At 35.3% G+C, this 25,884-nt stretch overlaps 1 protein-coding gene across 3 annotated transcripts in view; it reads right to left on the bottom strand.

Moving 5' to 3' along the window:
* Nucleotides 1-25,884, bottom strand: part of Esyt2 (extended synaptotagmin-like protein 2) — a 110,746-nt gene that overhangs the window by 42,669 nt on the left and 42,193 nt on the right. For 2 of the 3 annotated variants that reach the window (XM_083142537.1, XM_083142536.1), the window contains exons 10-12: nt 17,938-17,986; nt 14,820-14,909; nt 12,298-12,384 (exon numbers count right to left, since the gene is read on the bottom strand). In XM_083142537.1, the coding sequence (XP_082998663.1) occupies nt 12,298-12,384; nt 14,820-14,909; nt 17,938-17,986 (226 nt within the window). Of the gene's footprint in view, nt 1-12,297; nt 12,385-14,819; nt 14,910-17,937; nt 17,987-25,400; nt 25,481-25,884 lie in introns of all 3 variants that reach the window. The other variant, XM_083142538.1, reaches the window with a different exon arrangement.

The following is a 25,884-nucleotide window of genomic DNA, read 5'->3' as shown; positions in this document are numbered from 1 at the left end:
ATTTGAAATGGCATCGCTGATCCAAAATCCCACCAAATGTGAGGTGTGTTCCCATCATACGGTTTCTTAACGAAAGAAAGTGTGGCTTCACTTGTCTCTTCACCTAAATAAACATCACCTAAAGAAACGGTTCAATGATGATGACAAGGTGAAAGAAGTCATGATAGGCAGCCAGAAGACATCTATGACTCTAGAATACAAAATATGGTTCCCAGATTTAACAAGTGTTTGGAAATGGTGGCAACTATGTTGAAAAGTAAAGTATGTACTGTTAAAAAGGGTAGGGATAAGTAGGGGTGGACAATATCGGAAATTTGTTATCGCAATATATCATCAAGAAAATATCATCACAGACGATACGATGCGATATTTTTTCCGTATCGTGATATCGGCGATATATTGTCTCCATGATATATATTGCCATATATTGTGATGATATATCACTGACACGATATATATTGCTAAAATATTGTGACGATATATCGCCAACATGATATACTTGTACATCGCCAAATATTGTTATGATATATCACTGACACGATACATATTGCCAAAATATAATGACGATATATCATCTAGTTGATATCGCCTGAACGACATATCATCATTTGTATTGGAAGTTTTGTAAAATAAAATTTGTGTGAATGCATATTGGACTTTGTATCTTAGTTTCCAGACATGCTTCGTAGATGATTTCTTTTAAAAATTCTTAAGGACGAATTCTCTATCCCTTTCCTAGTAAGGGTAGTAATTTTAGCTCTTGCTCAATAAGACACTTGGTCATCTATTTCCATATGAATCTATTAGAGCTAACAATGGCTTTTGATTTAGTCAAAATAAGATACAGAAATAGGCAGAATCTACTATTGCAAATGAAAAAAAGTAGTATTGATTGTCACAGAATTTGGAGTTGCTAAAATGAAAGAAAGAAAAACAATGAAAGAACAAAGTGTGAATATGGATCATGCTTATGAATAGGCAAATGTGAGGCATGTTCCAAAACTCTTACTGAAAAACCAGTGAATTTCATTAGATGGCCCAAACGTCATTTCATGAAACACACAAACTTTAAATCAGCCTTATTCCACAAAAATTGTCCATTATTGACAGCACATTCAGCAAGCACACTGCAATCGGAGTACAAGACAATTTAAGCATCATGCACAAAAGTGTCCTTTCTATGACTGCCTCATGTGATCTTACTTTCATCAAAAAAGAGATCTCCTGCTCACTTGCCGTAAACAATTTACTGCATTTAGGGCTACCAGATATCCTTTTCTTCCTGAATGTGTCTGACTTTTAGTCTTATATCTGGGAAAAGCCATTAATTTTGAGCATTACATAATTTACCTCAAGAAAAAGTATTTTAGTTGGAGAAAGAAAAAAAATACATGGAAATTGTTTATATTGAACACATGTATTTTTCTACTGACGTCAGCACAATGGATTGATAAGAGAAATAATATTCTCATTGATTATGTACAAGGCTTGCTTTACTATCAGATTAAAAATTATGGATACTCGAGGTTGGACTCTAATTGAAAATTAACAAGTAGACCTACATAAAAACGAGTTCCATCAAAATTTAACACATTCAATTCTGCATTAAGCTATGGTAACCAATTTCTTTTCGAGTATGCCTTCCTTCAATTTTTTATCATTATGAGAACAAAAAAGTGCCATTTTTTTGGTGTTTTCCAAATGACAGCTATCTGAATTCTATAAATAAAAAAAAAAAAACTATGATCCGATCGTGATGAACTACAGGGTAAGTCAAAGAGAATGAAACAAAATTATACAGCTATTATGATGTAACTATTTACGATAGAAAATCAAACGAGGCATCAATAGAAAGAAAAACTGTGGAAGTTTTATTCCCACTTGGCGATCTTATGCTGCTTTGCCATTCCCCTGCCAAGATCGCTAATGTGGCAAAATCGCGAGTAACCAGAAGAAGGATTATTGTTTGCTGGAGTAAGCAAAGTCTGAGTCGATCTCAATGGTGCAAAGACATATCCGCATATCTTTCAATGGTAATCCACCACATCAGAACAACATGTGGCTCTCTGGGGCAGCTGCAGCTCACGACTTGCACTGTGAGTGAATTTTCGTGGCCTTCTTGCGAAAAGTTCCTTAATTCTGTTCGCTGACTCATGGGGTACATGCACCCATCCAATGCTCTTCCCTTTACACACAGACTATAGTCTCTTCAAATCGTTTGTACTGATGGTTCGTCCAAAACGGTGGTTTACTATCAAAACGCATGCAGAAATGTCTTTCCACCATTGTGACCGTTAACTCGAACACACAATACGCCTTCTGCTGGTCGCTTGCCATTTTGCCACACTAGCGATCCTGGCAGAGGAATGGCAGAGCAGCATAAGAGCGCCAAGTGGGAATAAAACTTCCACAGTTTTTCTTTCTATTGATGCCTTGTTTGATTTTCTATCGTAAATAGTTATGTCATAATAACTGTATAGAGTTGTTTCATTCTTTTTGACTTACCCTGTATACAGTACAGGTAGAAACATTTTTTAAATAGAATAATTTTCAGATATTTTAAATTGGCCAAAAAATGTTCTTCTGAATATAGTGAAACAACTATTTCTTAGTATTGGATAGTCCTACAAATATGAACTTTGTCTAATTGTGAAGCTCTTTGCAGCTGTTTTGAAAACACATTATGATTGTCAATTCACATCGCAAAACAGATTTTATACAGATGTTTATTGAATGGAGTAAATATGTATGTTGAATTTGGAAACACTGCTCACAGTGATAGCCTTCAGTTTGCACGGTTCAATGGAAATCACTGTATGACAGCACATGCAGTGTTGCCATGTTCAACAAACACCTTTACTCCATTGAATAAAAATCTGTATAAAATCGGTTTCACAATGTGCATTGACAATGATAATGGATTTTAAAAACAGCTGCAAAGAACTTCAAAACAAGATCATGATCACATATGTAGGACTATCCAATACTAAGAAAAAGTTATTGAAGATTAGGCACACATTAGCAGTACGTTGAGGTAGCACTGGCAGAGATGATTCCACGCAGCTAAAACAGAGACAGCGAAGAATCAGGCGAGGCCAGGCTGGCTCGGTAGCTCAGTGGTTAGAGCAATGGCACGGTATACTAGAGACCTGGGTTCGAGTCCTGGTCGAGCCTGCATTTTTCACTGAAAATTACTAAGAAAAAGCTGTTTCACAAAATTCGCAAGAACGTTTTCTTTTTGGGCAATTTAAAATATCTGAAAATTAAAAATTGTATTTAAAAACTTTCTACCTGCACTGCATTTAAATTTCATCACGATTGGACCACAAGTTCTTTATTTGTAGGATTTCAAAGAGAGCAGTTGTTTGGAAACATTTTTTTGTTCTCACGATGACAAAAAATCAAAGGCATACTTGAGAAAAAAAAATTGTTACTATAGGTTAATGCAGAATAGAATATGCTAAATTTTGATCTTATTTGTTTTTATGTAGGTCTACTGGTTAATTTTCAATTGGAATCCAACTCGAGTATCCATAATTTTTAATCCGATAGTAGTTTCATACAATTTCTAAGATGATAAATATCTTATAATGATATTTTGACCAAAACTGAAATTCTGAAAGGAGAAAAATGGCTGCTTGGAAAAAGCACACTTGCAAACAGACACAGTACAGTTATTAGAAAAAAGTGTACTCAATAATTCATTTATATTTGAACCATAAATTTCACAATATTTGAGAACATTACATATTATTTACTGTCAATGATTGTCTCCTCATTTTCACTTAAGTTCTACATTTGGGGTGGTGCCTTACTTCTTGTATATAGTGCCTGGTATGTTATATGTTGAACTTACTGAAACAATTACTGTTATAACTTATTGAAAAGTTGTGCGTAAATTGTGCTGCAAGAAAGGATCAAATTGTGGAGAGTTCAGATGTTGGGTTGTAGCCCAGTGGTAAAACACTGACAATGAACACCAAAAACTGAGATTTGATTCACTTCAAGCTGCAATTTACACATGACTTTTCATCCTCTATGTGCCATAAACCATTTCATATGGCTAGTTAACTTAAATGTTGAAACCAGTTTACTTCAAGATCATGAATGTAAAAGAGTTTTGGAACTTGCATATGATTCATGCTCTGTGTTGATACAAGCATACTGGAAAATATTCTTACTGATGCAACAAATAAGAAAGGAGTAATTGAGCGATAACTACAAATAGGTGACACATTTGTATAAAAACAGAAGACACATGAATATGTTACAAATAATGATTATTATTTACTTAAGGATGGTATGAAATTGTGAGTTATTAAAGAGTGACAGTCAATATTCTTACCTTTAACATCATAAACAGAACATAAAAACTTCTCACCAATGGAATCAGAAAAAAAGGTTATGTAAGTGAGGGGTTAGGGTGGAATGTTATATACTCCCACAATGCTTTGCTGAAACTGGTAGCAGGGTATTAGGCATCACGATATCCACAAGAAGAAAATGAATATTTGCACAAAAATAGCAAGTGGCAAAGACACAGACTATGAACTTTTGACACTTTAAGTCTCAATAATACTACTAAATGCATGTAGGAGGATCTAGTGACAGCCTTTCAAGCAATTTATACATCTATTTATAATGACCTTCCATTAAATTATGTTGAAATAATTATGTTTCTGTAGCCACTTCATCGCATTACTATTCTACAAACCTTTACATAACATTTAATTTATTCTAGTTGGCAGATAAACATGCTATTATAAAGTTTACACCATTTATAACACAAAAATTTAATTAACATCAGGTATTATCATTAATAACTAGTGAAAATTACTGTGGTTCTAACAGTAAAGTAGGAAGTTATGCCACTGCCAGGTAGCAGGCACAGTTGTTACTTATGCATTCCAGTGTACCATGCATATGTGCAAAAAAAGGGAAAAAAATGGACAAGTAATGCAACAAAACTAAACACAACTGTTGCAAATTGTGTTACACTTGCAAAAGGGGGGTCTGAGAGACCCATACCTTGCCGGAGCCAGAAGAAAACCATTGACCGTAAGACCTAAGAACTGCACTCTGTAACCAGTAGAGAGGAGCACTTATTACTAAATTAATAGCCACAGAATTACTTTTACTTTGCAGAGGGCTGAGTTCTGTTTGCTTATAATTTGTTACACACATGCACAAACTCTCATATTCAAAATGTACAATTATCCAAATGTACAGTTAAAAAAAAGGCATTCTATTAAGCTTGGCGAAAGCGTAAGTTCAATTTGCCATCAGCAAACCCAAATTCCAGTAACAAATTATTTCATCATCACCAAATTTTGCAACCTATTTTATATGTAGTAGTACAGCTGGCTTAACTAGTTGGATCCAGGAAGAATGGCATGTGGGTGCTCACTCTAAATGCAACATCAACTCCACGACAATGAACTACCACAAATACTGTACTTTATTTTTCATTCTTTTAAAAACGTACTTTAATTTAAAAAAATATATATTTTTCGAAAATTTTAATTACATATTTTAAACAACAAATTTTCTTCCCTTTAGTATACTATTAAAAACTTTTAATTTGACCATGGTTTGCTAATATGGTATTTGGTTAGGAATTTGTGGCCAATGTACAATGTATCACATAAAATAGAGAGAGCATATATTATTTACTTTCTGAACATGAGTGGAAATTACTAGTGTACCTGAAAAATGTTCATTTTTTTTTAATATGGTGTCAGCAAGATGGTGTCCTTGGATTTGCGCACATTGTCAGAGTCTCAGAGTAAATCCGGCCATGACGTTGCGAGAGGCAGTCAAATGGGAAGATTTCAGGAATGGTTGGGGGTTATGAGAGTGGGGGGGCGTGACCTCGTCTCATCAGAAGATTCGGCGACATTCTGTGGCCTGCAGGTTCACCCAACTTGGCGGCTCCTGACTTCTTATTTGAGGTTACCTCAAATCCAAAGTCTTCAAGGACATCCCTCCAAGAACCAGGGATGATTTGAGGAGCAAATTTGGCAAGAAATCCACAACATTCCGTTGGAGATGCTATGCAACGTCATGGGTGGATTTACTCCGAGACTCGGACAATGCAACACCAAGGATGCCATCTTGCTGACACCATATTCAAAAAAATGAACATTTTTCAGGTACACTAGTAATTTCCACTCATGTTCAAATAATAAATAATATTTGCTCTCTATACTTTTTGTGAATTTTTTCAATCTTCCCTTTTGACTGCCTCACCCTGTACTTTCTACTAAAATTCCCCACAATACAAGTAGTTAAATATGTTTATTTTGTATTCCCTTATGCATATTTTGAATAGTAGCATACATTGAGAAGGACAGGAGGGAAAATATTATCATAAAGTGGAGCCCAGGGGGCAAATTCACTGTAGCAGTGTGGGTCAGTACGCCCCTGAAGTGGTACATTTTTATCATTTAGTCACTGTAATGTACTTTTATCTCTACATCTCAATAAGAAGCTCTTCTGACATTAAGGAAATCAATTGCAACCTTTCTGCAACTTATTCACATGTGAACTTTTTTTATGTGGATGGGCAAGGTCCATGGCCAACATGGTGCTAGGTGTTCTGCTATCCAACTAGAAGCCAATTGGTTCTCAAAACAGCTGATGCATAATGGAGTTTCAGTGTCCGTCAATAACAATAACTGTAAAGTGCAATGTGTGTATATTAAATTAAAATTGTATCTTAAGAGTGGAGAATGTGAAATGGACAAAGAAAGAAGTGAAACTGTGCTGGAAAGTGTTGGTGAACAGCGAGCAATGCTGGAATTGATTAAGAAAAGTCAAAGAAATTGACTGGAACATCAGCTAAGAAGAAACTACCTGCACTGGCAGAACAGGTTAACAGGTGTGAAGAAGATATCACCGCGTAGGTGATATTAAGTTGATACTATGCTGACATAGAGCATATAGTTCTAAAAAAAATTGTTGCATATTTTGAATACATGATGCATATGATAACGATTCTGTGCTTCTACCCAACAGGGGCACAAAACTGATTGCATGCCATGGCCAGCTTATTCACCTGACCTCAACTGCATCAAAAATGCATGGGAATTCCTGAAGACAGCTTTCACCATTGGTCCCAACTCAGTGCCAGACCCTCCAACAGCTCACCAAGGCTGTGGAATTGGAACGTATTCCCCAGGATAGAGGTGCATCCATGCTCGGGAAGGGCACATTGGATCCTGAAGACCAGGAACTACTGCACCATGAATGGCCATTGGGATTGCTGACACTCATTAAGCACCTTGGTTGTATTGGTTTGCCTTGTTACCGTGCTACTGTATACCTTTTACCTCTTGTTTCCTGACATGTCCCATTTCCTTCAAGACCTATACCAGATTCTATTCTGGAAATATGAAATTATGCAACATTCTTTTTCAGCACTGTAGGTGCAACATAGTACAGCCTTTTGCAGTGAAATGCTTGGAACAATGAATGAATGAAAGCTTCACATAATCACTTCTTGTAGATAGAAAATAATACAGTGCATTCGAAAAGCCCCTGCACTCATACTTTAAAAAGAAGCTACTATGGCATTCATGTGGATGAGTTGGCAAGATTGCCCGTATGGATTGGTTTGACCTTCAAGAACGAGTTTATGTTATATTTGGAGCAGTGACGCTATTACAGTCATTGGTGTGAGACTTACAATCACAGTTTTGTCAACAATACCTTTTAAGCACATAGTCCACCGAGACGTGGAGAAACACGGAGAAATGCGGCTACATAACTTCTGTTGTCTGCTTCTATCGAAATCAAATGGTGTAGCGCCCACTACAGGGAAACATGCGGAACTGAAGCATGGAATTTCCATGCCAGAAGTCTGCAGGTTATCTTACAGGTTATTGCCAACTGAGACGCTGGAAATGAGTCATTTGCATTCAGTTGCCACGTTGCTCTGCATCTAGGGGGGCGTTAATCTTTACGTGCACATAGGGAATCGATATGTTGGAAGCATATTTTGAGTATCTCATAGGAAAGCTATGTGGAGAAATGGAGAAGTCTATTTCCCGCTAATCCGTCAACAGCTAAAACTGCAATGGATGACCGTTTCAAATTTAGTTTCAGTACTCTTTCTGTGCATTTCAACATTCGGAAAGCCGGTCCCCATGACCAAGAGGTTAGCACATCATACTACAATGCCAGGGATATTGGGTTCGAATCCTGGCCTGGGCATGGATGTTTATGAGTGTCCATTCATCAATATAATCATATCATCACTCATCTCCATTCATCAATATAATCATATCATCACTCATCTCCATCTTCACAAATTAGCCAAAAGTGACACAAAAGTGAAGTAAAGAAAATCAAATCATATCAACGCACGGAAAGTGGTTATCGACCTCAGAGATTGCAGTATTACTCACATTTAGTTTACAAATTATTATTTTTATGTATTTCAAGGTATAGTTAACAAATGTATGTTTTCATTACTTTGACAAGTTCAATAAATTATGAGCAAAAAATTCTCAAACTTGGAGTGCAGGGACTTTTCGAACGTACTCTATAATACATAAACATAATGGATGGAACTAATAAAAAAGCATGTGGAAAGTAAATTTGTTAAGTTTCCAGAGCCACCTTCAAATTTCAACACAAAAGTGGAAGATTTTAACTAGCCAGAAATGGAAGGTTAGTGCCATCAGGAGGGGGAGAGGAGGAAAGACAAGGAGAGTAGGTCACAGGATGGAGGGGAAGGGAAGAAACAGCCAGTCATGACACCTGGGGAGGTACAGGAAGGATGAGAAACCAGTTTTCATAGGAGGAAACAAGGACAAAAATTAGACATTCCTTAGTAGTGTAGAGTGACTAGCCAGGTAAGGTTGTGTGTGTTTATCTTGGTGTAAGCTTGAAAAAGTTCTGGGAAACTAGGATGAAACGTTACAGGAAAATTAAAAACCACTAAAAATAACTGTATTATCTGTCCTGAATTGTCAGTACTATAATAAATATTGTCATAAGCACTATTTAATTGTGAAACGTAATTTTATAATCATTTAATTTGATTTTGAAGAGTTAAAATATAATTGCCGATCATTGTTTGTTCAATATACGTGGCACTTCATCTAGTACGACGTTTACTTGCATGATGGCAGTAGTTACAGGACTGCCGTAAATAGTATTAATTTTGCTCAAAAGAGGTCCTGGGCTTACACGTTATGTGAAAGAAGGGGTATTTACAGTTAAAAGAGCACATTTTGTATCAAATTTTAAGTTATTAGGGATTTTAAATGAAAATCCGCAAAACAATTACCATGTCAATAATAGACCAACTTATGTGTTATGTATAACTAACTTGTTTTTACATGTATAAATTCCATGTTGGTGAGTGTACATAAAATCTCACATTCCTGAAGCGGAAGTGCAGAAGCTCGATTTTTTTAACGTGGCGAGGACTGGCATAGGAAGAAAGTATGCAATATGGTTGTTTAACAGGACGAGGGCCAGAAATTGTACGACATCTGTTTTGTCAAGGCAGTACGAAAGGATATCTATAGCACGATTCATGCACAAAAGATGGGAGATGACATTTATGTAAGAATATTGACTCTGAAGACAAGTTGAACATGAAAAAGTGAGTTTTGTTCCCGGCCGGACTGGACTGTTATTTTGCGTTGCAGTGCGTTGAGGTGAGGACGTAAGTACGCATTTTCTTCAAAAAGTAAGTAAAAACCAGTGGGTTATATAAGAATTTTGAAATACGGCGTAAATGTACCCTTTGTCGAATGCTAGCATGCATGTGTAGCAATTATGGCCATAATCCGTGAATTGTTTCTGGAGTAAAACGTGGTTGTGATCAAGACACGATGCATCGTCATCTTTGAAAGAAATTGTTTATCTGAAATAAATATTCGTGTAAAGTACTAAGCAGGTGACTAAACCATTGACTGGAAATAAACTGTTCTCCATATGATGTTATTATAGGGCGAAAAATAGTATTGTGGGTCAAGGTCACTTGATGTAATCATATCAAAATGTATACTATTTCAAGTTTTTAGGTGTACCTCCAAGCTAATTTCAGCTCTTAGGTCATTACTTAGCGGCTTGATGCTATTTTCATTCCAATCATTCAAATTTGAAATCCGTCCAATTTTTATTTTGTTCTCCTTACATTGCAATATACAGCAAGTAATTGTGTGTCAGCAAAGTAAATGCCATACTATTGTTAATTAATGATAATGCAACCAGTTTCTGTTTTTTAATCAGTGAATAAAATGCAAGCCCATGATTTATTTTAAGAACTTTGCTTTGTATAGTGCTTCAAATACAAATCCCGGGTTGTGACAGAAATGCACATGGCCATGTTTTTCCCCTCACATTGAAGGAGATGAAGTTAAATTTGTAATGTATGTTTTAATAAGGGTTAAATTTCATTTATTTAATTGTTGCTTAATAAAAGTACATGTAATTGCACTATTGTGTTATAGTTTGACCCAAGGCTTTTCTTGGTGTGTAGTTAGTTGGCTATTATGTAATAATGTCAAAGTTCTCTTCTAGGAGGGGAGAATTCTGTTTGGCACTGCTCACCTTGGAAGGCGCATATTAGCAAGACACTGAAGGCATTGTGGGGGTCAACATTTTCATGGGAAAAATCGATCAAGATGGCATAGTGTAAGTTTCTGGCTTGGGGCTTGGGTGCCAACATACAAACTTACTCTTCAGTACCTTTAGGGCAAGTTTTATTTGGGAAAATTCTGGGGAGTGGATGTAGTACAAAGTAAAGTTCTCAATGTGACATCTCATGCTCAATAGTAGTGATTTGAATCCCAGGTGGCCCTTTTATCATGGATTAACTGTTCTTGGATAAAAATATCATTTTGTAATATTCGGACAATACCAAGAATGGGGGCTTGGCTACATTTAATTTATTTTACTACACAGGGTGTACTCAGAGAAGAGTTACTTCTCGGATAAGTAAGATTACACATAGAGTGTTCATCTGTTTATTTAAGACAGGTACATATATACATTTGGCTCAAATTGGAACTTAGCTCCCTTCAGCCAATCTGACTAAGGTAACACTATTTAGTTTCTTTTTATCGGATTGTCAGCAGTGGCCTTCCAGTCATTGCTACCAGCGCTACTGGCGAAACGACAGGGAATCATTTGGAAAGTTTTGGTAATTTGTTGGAAGTATATGGGAAAGGGGAAGTTTAAGTTGAGGTTCCTTGACACAGTGGAATGTTGGGTAGACCCCTCCACTGGCAGTTCGTCTCGGTACGTATTTGAAAATGTTAACATCCTTCGCATCACACTTTCATTCCAGTGTGTCTAGGCAAATAGACATTACTTGGATCGAAAGAAACTTGGAACCAGTTTAATGTTCCAAGTATTGATATTGGCAGGATTGTCATTGGAATTGAAAATGATTGTTAAAGAAGAGCTAAGGCCAGTGTTACCATCTCAATATCACAAAAATTTTCCTCATGGTGTTGCTTCATTCCTTTCACACAGACTTACTCATGGGCTAACACAGTTACTGGAATTTGCATTTACGTTAATACAGCCAAAACACTAAGCCACCTTTTGAAAAATGTTAAAACTAAATCTCTCTATTATCAAAGTTTCAAAAAGCAAGCCAATTATCATTACACTCAATACTGTCTTCACAATGCGGCTTGAAAGAGTCATTTCTTTCATTGGCCAATATTGTGAAAACTGAATTTGTATATCCATATATATTTGTAGTGTACACCCATTAACTATTCTGTAATGGCAAAAATTACATGACACTGTTAATTACATAAATTATTAACTCATATTGAGTGAAAATTGTTGGTACTGAAATAATCCCAAAATTATTCATACTTATGTCAAAAATTGAATGTGTGTCTATGCAAAGAAGTAAACTGAAAAAATACAAAATTTATTTTTATGAAAACACATACAAAGCGTGGGTGTATACTAAGTAGTTAATGGGGACTTTATGTATAGATATACATGTATATGTATATAATTTTCATAACTAAAGCATCTGAGTTTCTTGCTACTGCTTTTCCACTTGTCACAAACTCATAACAAAGCTACTGTGAGACTAAAAAGAGAAAGAAGAAAGAAACTAAAAATAATAGAATAAAAAAAATGAACTCTTGAATTGCTTTTGCAAACACAACCATATGAAGCAAAAAATAATAGCAAACTTGGTAAAGTACAAGAAACACATTTGAAAAGAAGAAGTAGAAAAAGCACTGTTCATTAAGTACTGTTAATTTCTCTGCAAGTTTAAAAACTATCTATATTCTAAAACTGACTTACCGGAAGATTTTTTGCACTATCTATGAATAAGATCAACAATGAGGTGCTCAGGGTAGTTAAACGCAGTAGCTGGGTTTCGGCTAAAGCCTGGAAAAATGTGAGATATGAAATGAAATTGCTAATATTTTTTTTCTAAAAGTACACTGTAAATGCTAAATACAGTCAAACCTCGTTAATCCGGACTCCAATAAGCCGAAATTAACTTAATCCAGACAGGCAACCAAAAAAAAAAAAAAGGCAGAATGCAAAGTTTTAAATGTGGCCAGAAGTCAACAATCGTATTCGTCGTACATACTGCATCGTATCCACAGTATTGCTTTACATTTTACTGTACTGTATAGTGTATTTAGGCCTATGCCCTTTAAATACACCATAATAAACTTGTTTTGTTGCTATAAACAAAGTTTTAATGCACTTTCTACTGTTCTTTCAGTTTATTTCAGTTAATCCGGACTTTCGTTAAACCGGTCAACTTATCTCCGCCATTAGTCAGGATTAACGAGGTTTTACTGTACTGTGAATGGATTTTGGGTCAACAGCAGCGATTCTTCTTTCATGTAGCTAAACATTAAAATATACACTTATCCAGTGCTCACTGCACCATCCAATAATGGCACATAAGGATGGGTGTGGAGGTAGTGTCTCACAAATTGACAATTTTGACTATTGAGGTGATGTGATCAGCACCACACTCCAATTATCACTCCTTACCAACGAGGATTGCAATACCCTTTTGTAGAGAGTGGGTGAACCCTAGAGCTGCTTTATGAAGTGACAAGGTAGGAAAAATTTCCATACAGATCACCCAACCTGGGAATCGAACCCAAGTCTCCTGCATGATAGTCGACACACACTAGACCACCAGCGCTGCAGGTTTTTACATAGCAATGACATGTAAATGATCACAAAACAGGGTCATGCCAGTTAAGTTCTAATAAAATGTATTGCTAAAGCTTCTATGGAAGAAAGACATTGCTCTGTATAGAAAATTACGAATTCTATGAAAACCAAATTTTAAAAAAGAGTTGAAATGGGATCAGTGAATATGTACTAAAAAGTGGTTGAGAGCACCGAGTGACTCAATCTCAACTCTGGAGTTACGGAGTTCAAATCCTGGCCAGAACATGTGTGTTCTATTGGGTTTGATCTAATTTATTCCGTCAAATAACAAGCACGAAACCTGCACTGTGATGAAAACCTGTAAAATTAAAAATTTACCAATTTCGATGTACTCACTGATAATTTTTTGATCTGATTCAACATGACTTTTCAACAGAAATCCAATTGAATTTTCAACATTACTATGAAAACTATCTTATATTTACACTCCTACATAAGCAGTTATTCATAATGGGAGACAGCAATAAAGTGCAATAGATTTGAAAGTATTACAAGGAAACACACCTCAAAAACCCATAATTCTTTGGTTTTCCCTACAGGAGAAAATATAATGTACAATCAACAAAAACTGATAGAATATTGTGGTTTATTGAGAAAATTAAAAAGGCACATCGTTATAATTCAACAAAGTTTGTTCCGAAGTATTGTGCTGTGCTATTGATGCGAACACTGATAATTTTTCATCCTTTAGGTTCATTACAACCCATGCTGAATGTGTTAACTACAAATGAAATTTGTCCAAATCAGACTAGTGATTTAAGTTCATAGCTGAATGTTCACTTCATATATATTTGACCGGATTACAAAGTTGTTTTATTTTAGCAACTCCCACATAAACTGCTTGCTAGAAATGGTGATAAGATGTGACACCATGGACGTCCCCATAAATATTTGCAAGGGGGGTTGGGCAAATGATGAAAGTTGAATTATACAAAAAAATAATTGTCATTATACAATAATATATTATAAGTTAACAAAAATAAATTTTATTTCAAATAATAATAATAATTATATAAATGTGGAGACTCAATCCACCAAACAAGTGAATACCAGCTCAACTATTTTCCATTATTTCTTTTGCATTTTATGCAGTTAGTATCTGAAATGCATTTTGATATTAACTTTTGAACATCTTGTTCAAGAAAAGGCTTTAAATGATAAGAGGGATTCTTTTTCATAAAGTTTGGTGTGTGACCTCTCACCTACAACTGTAATCATTAGAATTTTGAAAACTGTGGAACGATTTGTTCTTTGGATGAAATGGTAGAATATAACCTTGATCCTGTACTTTTCACTCAACGTTTTCGATTCAATGCATTTTAATTTTGATTATTCTGTTCAAATATTAACTAAAAACACTTTCTTTCTGTTCTTAACAATAAGAGTAACAAACATTCGGCTTTCTTGTATCTTTAAATGAACGACGTCAATTTCCAGGGGGTTCCACCGACCCATCCGACACCCCCCCCCCCTCCCCATGCCCATGTGTGACAGATTTAAATATAAATTTGATTATACTTCAAAATCGAGAAATTCATTCCACTCACAATTTTACTAAAGTTCATACTAGTGAATAAAAAAGAGAATGTCAAGTGTTAAAAACTTTGTAAAAATCCACTCACCGCTTTTAAGGCACTTTGATCACTGCTCAATGACAGCCAAGTCATCCTAAGATGAACCATGCCATGCTTTGCATCTTCAAGGGTAACCCACTAGAAGAAGAAAATGAATTTGTTTAATTTTTTAAGGCATCAATCACAATTTTAGCTCTTATGCACAAAATTTGATGGCATACTTTCTTTGCTATTGTCGTCGTTGCCAGAGAACTCATTTTCTGAGATTTGGTTTATGTGAGGTACAATTTATATCCTGAGCTTTCAATGTTCTAACATGCAACTTTTTCAAGAGATGTATTGGAAACACTGACAAATTCATAACAATCCAAGTTCAAAAATTAATGATACAAGTTGCACATTTTGGAATCAGCAGAAAATTAGATTACACCATACATTTATTAAAACAATCAAAAAAACACAAACAGCACAATAAAAAAACACTTTAGGAGTTCTTTCAAGCTTTCGATTCCATCTCGGAATCATCAACAGAGCTGGTCGAGAGACGACGAAAGGGACGCGGTTAAGTTCCACTGGTGCTACTCACTGTGTCTGTCGGAAGATGTTGTTGCAGTCCTGCAGTGTTGGAAAGTTCTTGTATGTTTGGATTGTTGGCAGGGGGAGATGGATTTTTTCCTTGATAAATAAAGATTTCCACACAATCATTAAGATTATTTGTGTTTTTGATCATGTGTACACATTCCGTTCTATTTTTCATTTTGCCTGTGCCAGGAAGGAAACACAATCCTGTGGTAACTGGTTGTTGGTTTCTATGATATGTTTGGCCACACCGGAAGAACTTTCTTTCCTGCACATGTATCCTATGTGGTCTGTAAATCTGCCTTTGATGGGTCTCTTGCATTGGCCTACATTTTCTGTTGCATTCCCATTTGATTCCCATTTGGCGGAATTTGTTAACGAATTTTTGTCGTAAGTTATGAAGCCTGCTAAGATTTGGCCTATGGATTTCCCAGGTTTGTATGCTATTTTTAATTCAGTTTTTATAGGATGTGTCTGAGTTTGGTGGATAGACCAGGTACAAATGGAATGCCTAGCCATAGTAGTGAGTCCTCTTCTTTGTTTGTGGGATAGTTGCTTCTGTTTTTTAAATTTTCATTCACTTTTTTGCAGGTTCTGGTCTATGACGCTGGTCTTGTAGCCATTGAGGGAGGCCTGTTGTCTTAGAATATCCAGTTCTTCTTGTAGCACTTTGTTGTTGGAATGTAAGTGCAAGGCTCTTCTGACAAAGTTGTTCCAGATGTTGTCTTTTTGCCCTGGTGGGTGGTTGGAATGTTTATGTATGAAACGGGATCCTGCAGTGGGTTTACGGTAAATTTTGATCGCAAATCTTTTATTTTCTCTGAATATGGTGATGCTGAGGAAATTGAAGATACCGTTCTTTTCTTTCTCTGTGGTAACTTGAATGGAGTCACATACAAGGTTCCAACTATTGATGTATTCTTCGAACATTTCTTTGCCCCTATATATAATGAGGAAGTCATCTACGTATTTGTGTGCAATGATGTGGAGGAAGGAGTGCTTTGACCTGATTTCATTTTAGTACTGGAAATATATGCAGATAAGAAAGTTCTTCCGGTTTGGCCAAACATATCATAGAAACCAACAACCAGTTACCGCAGGATTGTGTTTCCTTCCTGTCTCAGATGAAAGGAAAAATAGATTGGGGTGTTAAGGAATGTGTACACATGACCAAAAACACAAATAATCTTAATGATTGTGTGGAAATCTTTATCATGGTACAACACATTAAAACTTAAAAATCCATTTCCTCCAGCCAACAATCCGAACATACAAGAACTTACCAACACTGCACGACTGCAACGACATCTTCTCGTAGACACAGCGAGTAGCGCCAGTGGAACTTCAACCGTGTCCATTTTGTCATCTCTTGACCAACCCTGATGAGGATTCCGTGATGGAATCAAAAACCTGAAAGAACTCCTAAAATGTTTTTTATCATGCTGATTGTTTTTAACAAATATGTTGCCAGCACGTGACGTAAGAAGTTTTTTACTGCCAAAATCATACATGTTACATAAACAAGCTTATGTTTCTTAAATTGCCAATATTTCAATATATTCAAAGTATTTTTATTAAGCCATATATCTCATATTATAGTCATAATGTTTATCTTTTACACAAGCTAATAATACATCTTAGTAACAATAGTTGAAACAAAAATCACTACTTGTAGAAAATTTGAGATACTTTGTTTGATGAAAATAACATGAGTGTATTGAAATGCAACTAATTCTAGAAATAAATGATTGTACAATATTAATACTCTAAAAAGAAGTACTAATCTGCCCAACATTGGTTTGTTTGTTTGTGTGTGTGTGTGTTTTCTATTCATTTTGGTGGCACTTGTGCTATGGCTTGGCAATAACACCCGAATCATCAAGAGGAGGGGGGAGGAGGTGTATACAATGTACAGTGTGAGTGCAAGGTACATTACGTCAGCAGATCCATCAGATCTGTAAGTAACAGAACAGAGCAGCACTTAGCAGATGCAAATAAAACCCATCCCACCACTTTATTTACCAAACACATCAAAATATAATAACTACAAAATTAGAAAAGTATGTTCCAGACAAACAACTCACTCTCTCAAGACTGGGCCTCCCCAATGGCATAGTGGTAATGTTGCTGTCTTGTAATCAAGGGGTCATGGGTTTGTTACCTGGGTTTGTGATTCGAATTCCAGTTTAAACTGTAGGCCCAGTCCCGATTAGCCTCTCTGTGCATAAAGTGGACTTAAAACAATAAATCAAACAAACACACTCTTAAGAGACACAAAAATCCAAGAAACACGCATGTCATTATGCACTTCCTGCATGAATTAAACACCAATAGCAGTCAGTCACACCACACTGGATCCCTAGAGTGCAGCAGATGGCACCAACAAGCAGGTGACAGCAGCGAACCTAGTGGTGGTCCACAAAACTACACACAACAAAAGCTCACAAAGCAATAGTACAAGTTGAGCAGTTCCTATAAGTGTATTAATTTGCTACCATGTATTTTATGTCCCCAAAACATGAGTACGGTAGAAAAATAAATTTGATATCTGGAAAGCAGTACAAAACTTATTATTTTTCTCACTTACCATATCAACTTGTCCTTTCTTTGTAACACTGTGAATATCAACTGTAGCTCTGTAATCACAGAAAAAAATATTAATTTCTATAATTCCAACTCGGAAACAAACAATACCACAGCAAATATTTTATACTACAAATAAAAGCGACAATTCTGTTTGTAAACACGTATAACAAAATATGACACTTTATCTTTAAATCCTTTAAATTGATACTTTATCAAGAAAAGAGCAAGTCTACACATAAAAATATGCACAATGTATAGAACAATATCTTTCTTTATTTGTACCATTTACGAGTAATACATAGCATGCGCATGACAGAATACATAGCAAGAGTGAACATCAATGCATGTGCCACACATGCAAGGAATAGTATCATGCACCACATATATTTCAAAAGCATACATCAACATTTAACATTCCTCTCAATGACTAGCACCACACCAACACCATCTTAGAAATGGCATGCAATTCAGCATCACAATTGACATTTATAGAAATATGACAAATTAGCACATATTATTATTAAAAAATAATATATAATTAAACTTATTAACTAAAACGATTGCTACAAATTTTATATTCTGTAATAAAACATGATAATCTAGGCTTACAAAATCAGTTTTTATAGTTCTCATTAATTTCAGTCCAGCTTTCAGGATCATGCTTTATGTCAAATAATATACAAACTTTTTTTAAAGCAAGGGTATCAATGAAATGTGAATATCATGTGAGATGATTATTCTTCTACTTAATTATGTTTTTCTTAGGCACAAAAAACTGTTTATCTTCGTTTTCTGTCCTTGCCAAATAATCAAACAGAGTTAGAAAACATAGATTTTCTGTCCTTGTCTAACAGAAGAGAGATATTGACTTTTTTTGTTACTATATTGTAGCAAACATTATTTTTCCATACAGTGGCCCTGCTGTTGGAGTACAGTAACTCTGCAGTAGGCCTACAATTAGGTTCCAGTACATTTCAGTTCACAGCAGAAGATGGTTGATAGTTGCACATTGTAAACAGTAATGGAATTTTAAACTGATTTTGCAATTGAAAATAATTGATTCCAATACAATCAAACTTAAATTGGACACAATTCACCAACTGGAAATTGTCCTGTATTTCCAACTGGATTCAGCACAGATACCAATTGAATCCAATTTATTCCAGTAGAAACCAATTCAAACCAATAAACATTTCCAACTGGGAGTGTTGTTTTTCTGTCACTTTTGGCTAATCATGACAATGAGGATGAGTGATGATATGATGAAACTGATGAAGGGACACTCAAAAAGAGCACCCATACCCATGCTGGGATTCAAACCCAGGACCTCTGCTGTTGTTGCATGCTGTGCTATCCACTCCACCACGGAGCAGAAGAGATATAAACACAAACATTACTAAAAAAAAAATCTGTCCCAATACCAAAAAATAACATATTTTTATTATAAAATTATTTAATACCAAAAAAACATCATTATTTTAAAATTATTTAATTATTTTCAACATGAAAAATGCACTTTTAACAATATGCTTGTTGGAAGCAAAAGAATGCTGAAGAGAGGACAAACACATGTGATACATGCACACACACGCATACACAAAGACACTCCTATATATTTTATTCAGTTGCATAGCATATAATGGAATACAAACTTCAGCAAATGTGTAAGGTGGTATTACTTACTACGTTACAGTGAACTTGAATATTGTGAGTATTGAATTATTATTTGTGTTTTTCCCAGGCTTTCCAGGTAATTTCAACACGACTCTGCAATGTTTATGTTTTACTAAAATACTCAAAAATAAAAAAAAATCTTTACTCTTACTGATATATTCAAAACACTATTAAACTTGTTAAACTAAATAGTGATGCATGTTGTTATTCTCTAGGTATTAATACGTCACAATTGTCTACAATAATACAGAGTGTCCGGAAAGTCACGCAACCCGGTGTTTACGACCGTATAACGGAATAGCGAAACGGAATGAGAAGAAACGCTTTCTGCCAAGAGAATGCCCTGTATATTGGGAAAATTTAGAGAGACAAACATATGTAAGAACATGCATGTTTTAATAGTAAATAAGCAAAGTGTTGCCAAAGGCGGAAAAAAAATATTTGCAAATCGTGTGTATTGATGCACAGAACTTACTGAGGTAAATTATTGCAACATTTCACAATACCAACGAACAATTTGGATGGCCATCTATTGAATTTGACAGAAAAAGAACTTTGACGAAGTTTCAAAAACATTGCACAAGGGAATAAATGGGCTGTTCCAAAAATCGATGTTTTCACAATATTACGAGGGACACTGGCAACACTGTTGGTGTCACGTGTCACTAACAGACGTGTTGGTTATTCTCGAACATATGCAATAAATTACATACACCTTGCAACCCTGAAATGTGCCAACTTTCTCCTTTGTCGTTAAAAGTGCCTTAGTGTGATAGCCTGAGGTGAAACACGTCTGTTAGTGACATGTGACACCAACAGTGTTGCCAGTGTCCCTCGTAATATTGTGAAAACATCGATTTTTGGAACAGCCCATTTATTCCCTTGTGCAATGTTTTTGAAACTTTGTCAAAGTTCTCTTTCTGTCAAATTCAATAGATGGCCATCCAAATTGTTCGTTGGTATTGTGAAATGTTGCAATAATTTACCTCAGTAAGTTCTGTGCATCAATACACACGATTTGCAAATATTTTTTTTCCGCCTTTGGCAACACTTTGCTTATTTACTATTAAAACATGCATGTTCTTACATATGTTTGTCTCTCTAAATTTTCCCAATATACAGGGCATTCTCTTGGCAGAAAGCGTTTCTTCTCATTCCGTTTCGCTATTCCGTTATACGGTCGTAAACACCGGGTTGCGTGACTTTTCGGACACACTGTATATTCTATACAGATTGTATGTGGACTTGTAGTGGATTACAATTATGTATTGCCACAAAAGATAGCAGTACACGAAACTAGCACTAGGAAGTGGTATGAAACAGATGATTGTACTGGAGAAAAGTAAAGACATTGAAGAAAATCCATTTTTCAATTGGACATATTTAAAAATTTGAGAAATAGTACAGAATAATAAATTTAGACAGTTAAGGGGAAAATCCATATTACCAAGAAAAATAGGAACATTAACTAAAAAAAAAATGGAAATACTGTGACTTTTGAATTTTGTGATTGGATGCCATTACTCAACAGGTCAACACGTGGCTTTACACAGGTTTTAAGTGAGAAAAGTTTGCGAATGATTATCCAAGGGCATTTGAACAATAAAGTCACTTATTTCCGAATGAGGCAATTAAGGTAACTATGACAGCTGAACAAAACTGAATTCAAACCACCACTTTAATGAACAGGGATTTTTGTTAACAAGGCCAACGATGAATGAAGATTGAGTATAGTAAACTTGAAGTAAACTGACAAAACAAAAATACATTTTCAAGTACTGTTGGCCACAAACAATAGTACACAGTTCGCGACTTATATCCGTATGCAAAAATAAAGTGTATTAATCATTGATATTTAATACAGAAGTCAAGCCTTCCTACTTGTGCACTATTCAAACAATTTTCATGGATGTGTTATACTGTCATACCAAGAAGAGAACGAATATGGCCACCTCGCAAACTAAAGTGGACTGCCATTCGTTTACATCTCTTGAGGTCACTGATGATGGAAATGTTTCCTTTCACTTGTGCCCAAGTGCCCCTGTGTTGCCAAATTTACAACTTGCCTTCGTTGCTTTGTTGTCAAAAAATACCGGGTGATCCGTCTGGGATCTCATAAAAGTAAAGTATTATACACACAAGGTTAATGTACATATGTCTGAACAGTTTCCCGTACTCTAAGCAGTAAGGTCGTAAGTTTCGAGTGAGCGAAGTTTGCAGACTTCAACCACGTGACCGTGCTAGCATGCGTGCATGAGACACAAGATGGTGGTCACGCCACAACAGCGTACTCAGTGCATCGTATGGTATACAAAATTGGGATACTGGACACTACTATCTTTCAACAAGATGGTGCTCTGCCACATTGGGCTCTCATAGTGCGGGATCATCTTAATGGGATATTCAACGATCGCTGGTGTGGCCATGGTGGACCCATCCCATGGCCTGCGAATAGCCTGGACTTAACGCCTGCAGATTTTTTTCAGATTTTTTTGTGTGTGGGAGTAAGTTAAGTCACTGGTGTATGCACAAAAACACAGACTGAAACCGACCTGTGTTTGCAGATGAGAGCAGCTTTTCAACAGATCACTCCAGAAATGATGCACAATATGTGGTGCATGTCTGCGCAGTATAGACTGTGCCATGTCCGCAATGGCGGACCTGTTGAGTGTTAATGTGCTGGGATACAAAAACTGTGGCTCTCCTACACATGTACGTACCATTAACAGGCAATAAATTTGAATGGTTTCTGGTGTATAACACTTTACTTTTATGACATCCCAAATGGATCACCTGGTACATCTGCTTTCACTGGGTATGGTTTTCCTTTCACTTGGCACTGAATAAAGATGACAAAGATGTGTAGAAGAATACTGGTGGTAATAGAGGAGTATAATTAAATGGTAAGCAGCTGATTGCATTGCTCACTTAGGGTTGAAAATTAGATGACAGTGCCAGACAGTCTTATCTTCTTGGTAGAGCAGTACTTGTGCCATTAATCTACACTAACTACATTTTTTTCTATGATATTTTTTCAGGTAAATATCACATGCTAATGTGGTAGTAGAGCTGATAATGTGTTGGACGCAGACTACATGGATGTAAAGCTTGAAAAACAAACACTAATCATCACGACTGTATGAGTCAGACCTATATTTCACCATTGTATTCTGCACAATCATGTGCCTATATTGTTCACAACAGATTGTTAAAAAGTATCAGTTTACAAAACACAGATGTACAAATATTTCCTACAAAATTATTATTATAGACTGCAACTGGTAAGCTAAGTAGAAATTCTTGAATGTATGAATGAATATGGATGAACTCACTTGCATATTCATATACTGGGCACAATTATATTACAAAGAAGTTCCATAAACACCATGGAAGCACAACTACTTTTTTATAATGAGCTTATGTGAACAATTCACAAGTTTTATAAAATTATTTGGTCAACAAACAATATCTTTTTCAGTCAAGACAATTCAGGAGCAGAAATGGTTGTTCAAGCCCAATAGCTCCCCCTTCCCCATTCTCAATGCTTACAATGCCATGGGAGTGTGCAACTTTTTAATAGGTGTGGTAGCTCAGTAAAGCAGACAATTGGCTAGCATGTTGAAATCTGTCAGCTCCATTATGTACTTACAAATATCATTAGAATAGCATCCCTTGCTTTAATATTACTGATTATTATATATGAATTAATTTCTTAATCTAATCATTCTTACTAAAAAAAATAAAGATCTTTATTGAACATTCAGAAACAAACAGGTTCAAATATATTGCAAAATTCACTCTTATACTGATCAAATACTTTGTGTTATGCAAAAGATCGATCTCAGAAATGACATGCAGGACCAATTGCAATATTCAAAATACACTCTAAGTTAACTGATGGATAAAAACACTAAATGCTTCTTCCTGCATTCAAGAGAATTCAAAGCACTTGCATTTCTTATTTCAACATGCTGCTTGAAATTGGTAATTTCGAACAATGGTTGCAAGTACCTGGTGAACCAAATACGAAAGACCCATTTTTATTGAAGTTTTTAACAAAACTAATATCTTGAAGATGCAAAGTTGTATTATTGGCGAATCAACACAAATCTGAAGAGATGGAAGTTTTTGGTTTCAAGATTTTTTTTCAAATGAATAAATTATTTTAATCCAATCCCATCATGCAACAATCCAAAAGCACAGGCATTGAAATAGGGAGAGACGCATCCTTCCATAATCCATGAAAAAATATTTCAAAGGTAAAGAATGCCTATGAGCAAAAATACATTGAAACTAACAGAAGGAAATTTATTCTATCTTATTTCGTACTCTAAAGTTGAAAATTCTTAATAAGGAGGCAAGTTTATCCATGAACAAAAGCTCAAAGATCATAATTTTGTTAAGTACTTATTAATCCTGTGCGTTCAATCAGCCCTTGCCTCTTTCTGTACAATAATATTTAAGGTTTTTTAGCTTCAGGAAAGAATACAAAATAACTTCCCGTTTGCAAAATATCGAATAATTTGCAAAGCATAAACAACCTTTCTTTCCTTGCCACAAGGCCAAAATTCAAAAGGAAAACAAAATTGTTCTGAAAGCACACTGTTAAGAACAAACAAAGCACTGCACATGTGTTTCACAATACTTTTTATATACTAAATATAAAATCTCACCACACAGAACTTGAGTTATTCTAGACAAAATATGATTTTATGCAAAATATTCCTTCCATGTAACTCTTGGATTCACTGAAAAGAAACTGGGAATACATTTTTGATACAAGTATCAATAACTTCAGTTTTTCTACACTACTTGTCAAATAACTGCAACTAGTTTTGTTAGAAATAAAATTAAAAATTAGATTTAGTGTCACTGAAAGAACTGAAATGTCCAAATGGTACTTAACTCAAATCCTTTGATATGTGCAACTAAAATTATTGAAGTACGTGAAAACAAACACTAATACTAATAACAGGGGAGTGAGAGGAACTGGATAGCCTAAAATAAACTAATGATTAAAAATGGGAACCATTAATCATTTGAATATAAATATGACGACAGATTTTCTTTTACTTAAACATGTTGATGGAATTTCCTAAGAAAATCATTTATTTTAATCTGTGAGAAATCATACCCCGTGAATTATATGCAAAAGTGGTTATCTGATCTCTTCAAAGTTCACCTTTCGAACAACAGATGTCACTCTGTGAAACGTCATTTCAACAAACAATTGCACACCTAACAGTGCAGCCCATTGCTTGACATGAATTTTTTCTTCTTTCTTTTATAAATAAGTTCATATTTTCCACTTTGTATTTTTCTATTAATCTTACTTTGTAGTTATTTACCACTAGTAAGAAAGAAGTGTGAATAAATTAAAAATAGATTAAAGAATACACAATGGGACACCCAAGGCTTGGCTGGGACTTCAATCCAGAACTTTTGAGGTGTTAAATCAGTTCATGGCCTGTAGGTAACATATTTTAGCGTAACAACAATAGTAACGAAGACATCTTAACAAATTTACTCTTGAAAGAAAAATAGAGAACATTTAAGACAAAGAGGAAGAACACAAAGCTCCATCGAATAATGCTTTCAAAATAAATGAAAAATCAATGCATACAGTTACCATGTCATGCTTCTCTTTACTAATCTCAAAATGTTCCCATTTCTAAAGCTAGCTTTTGATAAGGGGCCAAAAAGCAAACGTTCTGTCACCAAAAGGGTACAAAAGAAGCCAACAAAAATGTAAAATGGAAACCTTATGTTTATTCTACTTCATATCTGTACCTGCCCAGGAAGTCATCGTCTCCAGGATCTTTGTCAAACAATGTCGCATTCAACTCTTGGCCCTTTTCCTCAATTACAAACTGAGAAGAATACGCAAAAGTTAGTAGCCATAAGCTTAAAGCATTACGTCTCTCATTAGCAATTTACACAGCAGCCTGCCGACTACAAGAAAGAGCTGTGCAGGAAAAAATAATTACTAAGGAAAAATGGTAGTGTCACTACAATTACCTAGTAGAAGCAACTTACAGTCTTATTTTAATTGAACATATTTGCTGGCATTTCTTTTTCAAAATTGCAAATAATAGGCAAGTCCACGCATGTACGGTACATTAGTAATCTTATTTGTTATAGTATTTTATTTATTTCGCTCAATATACAGAATGTTATTTTGGCTCTTTCATTCAGTACATTCTACTAAATGGGCGACTTTTTAATTATAAGAGATTACAGACACAAAACAAGATATCTGAAAAAGACGTACCTT

Source organism: Lepisma saccharinum, chromosome 21 (assembly GCF_977018435.1).
Source record: "Lepisma saccharinum chromosome 21, izLepSacc3.1, whole genome shotgun sequence".
Lineage (NCBI taxonomy): Eukaryota > Metazoa > Arthropoda > Insecta > Zygentoma > Lepismatidae > Lepisma > Lepisma saccharinum.
This window is presented reverse-complemented; position numbering and strand designations above follow the sequence as displayed.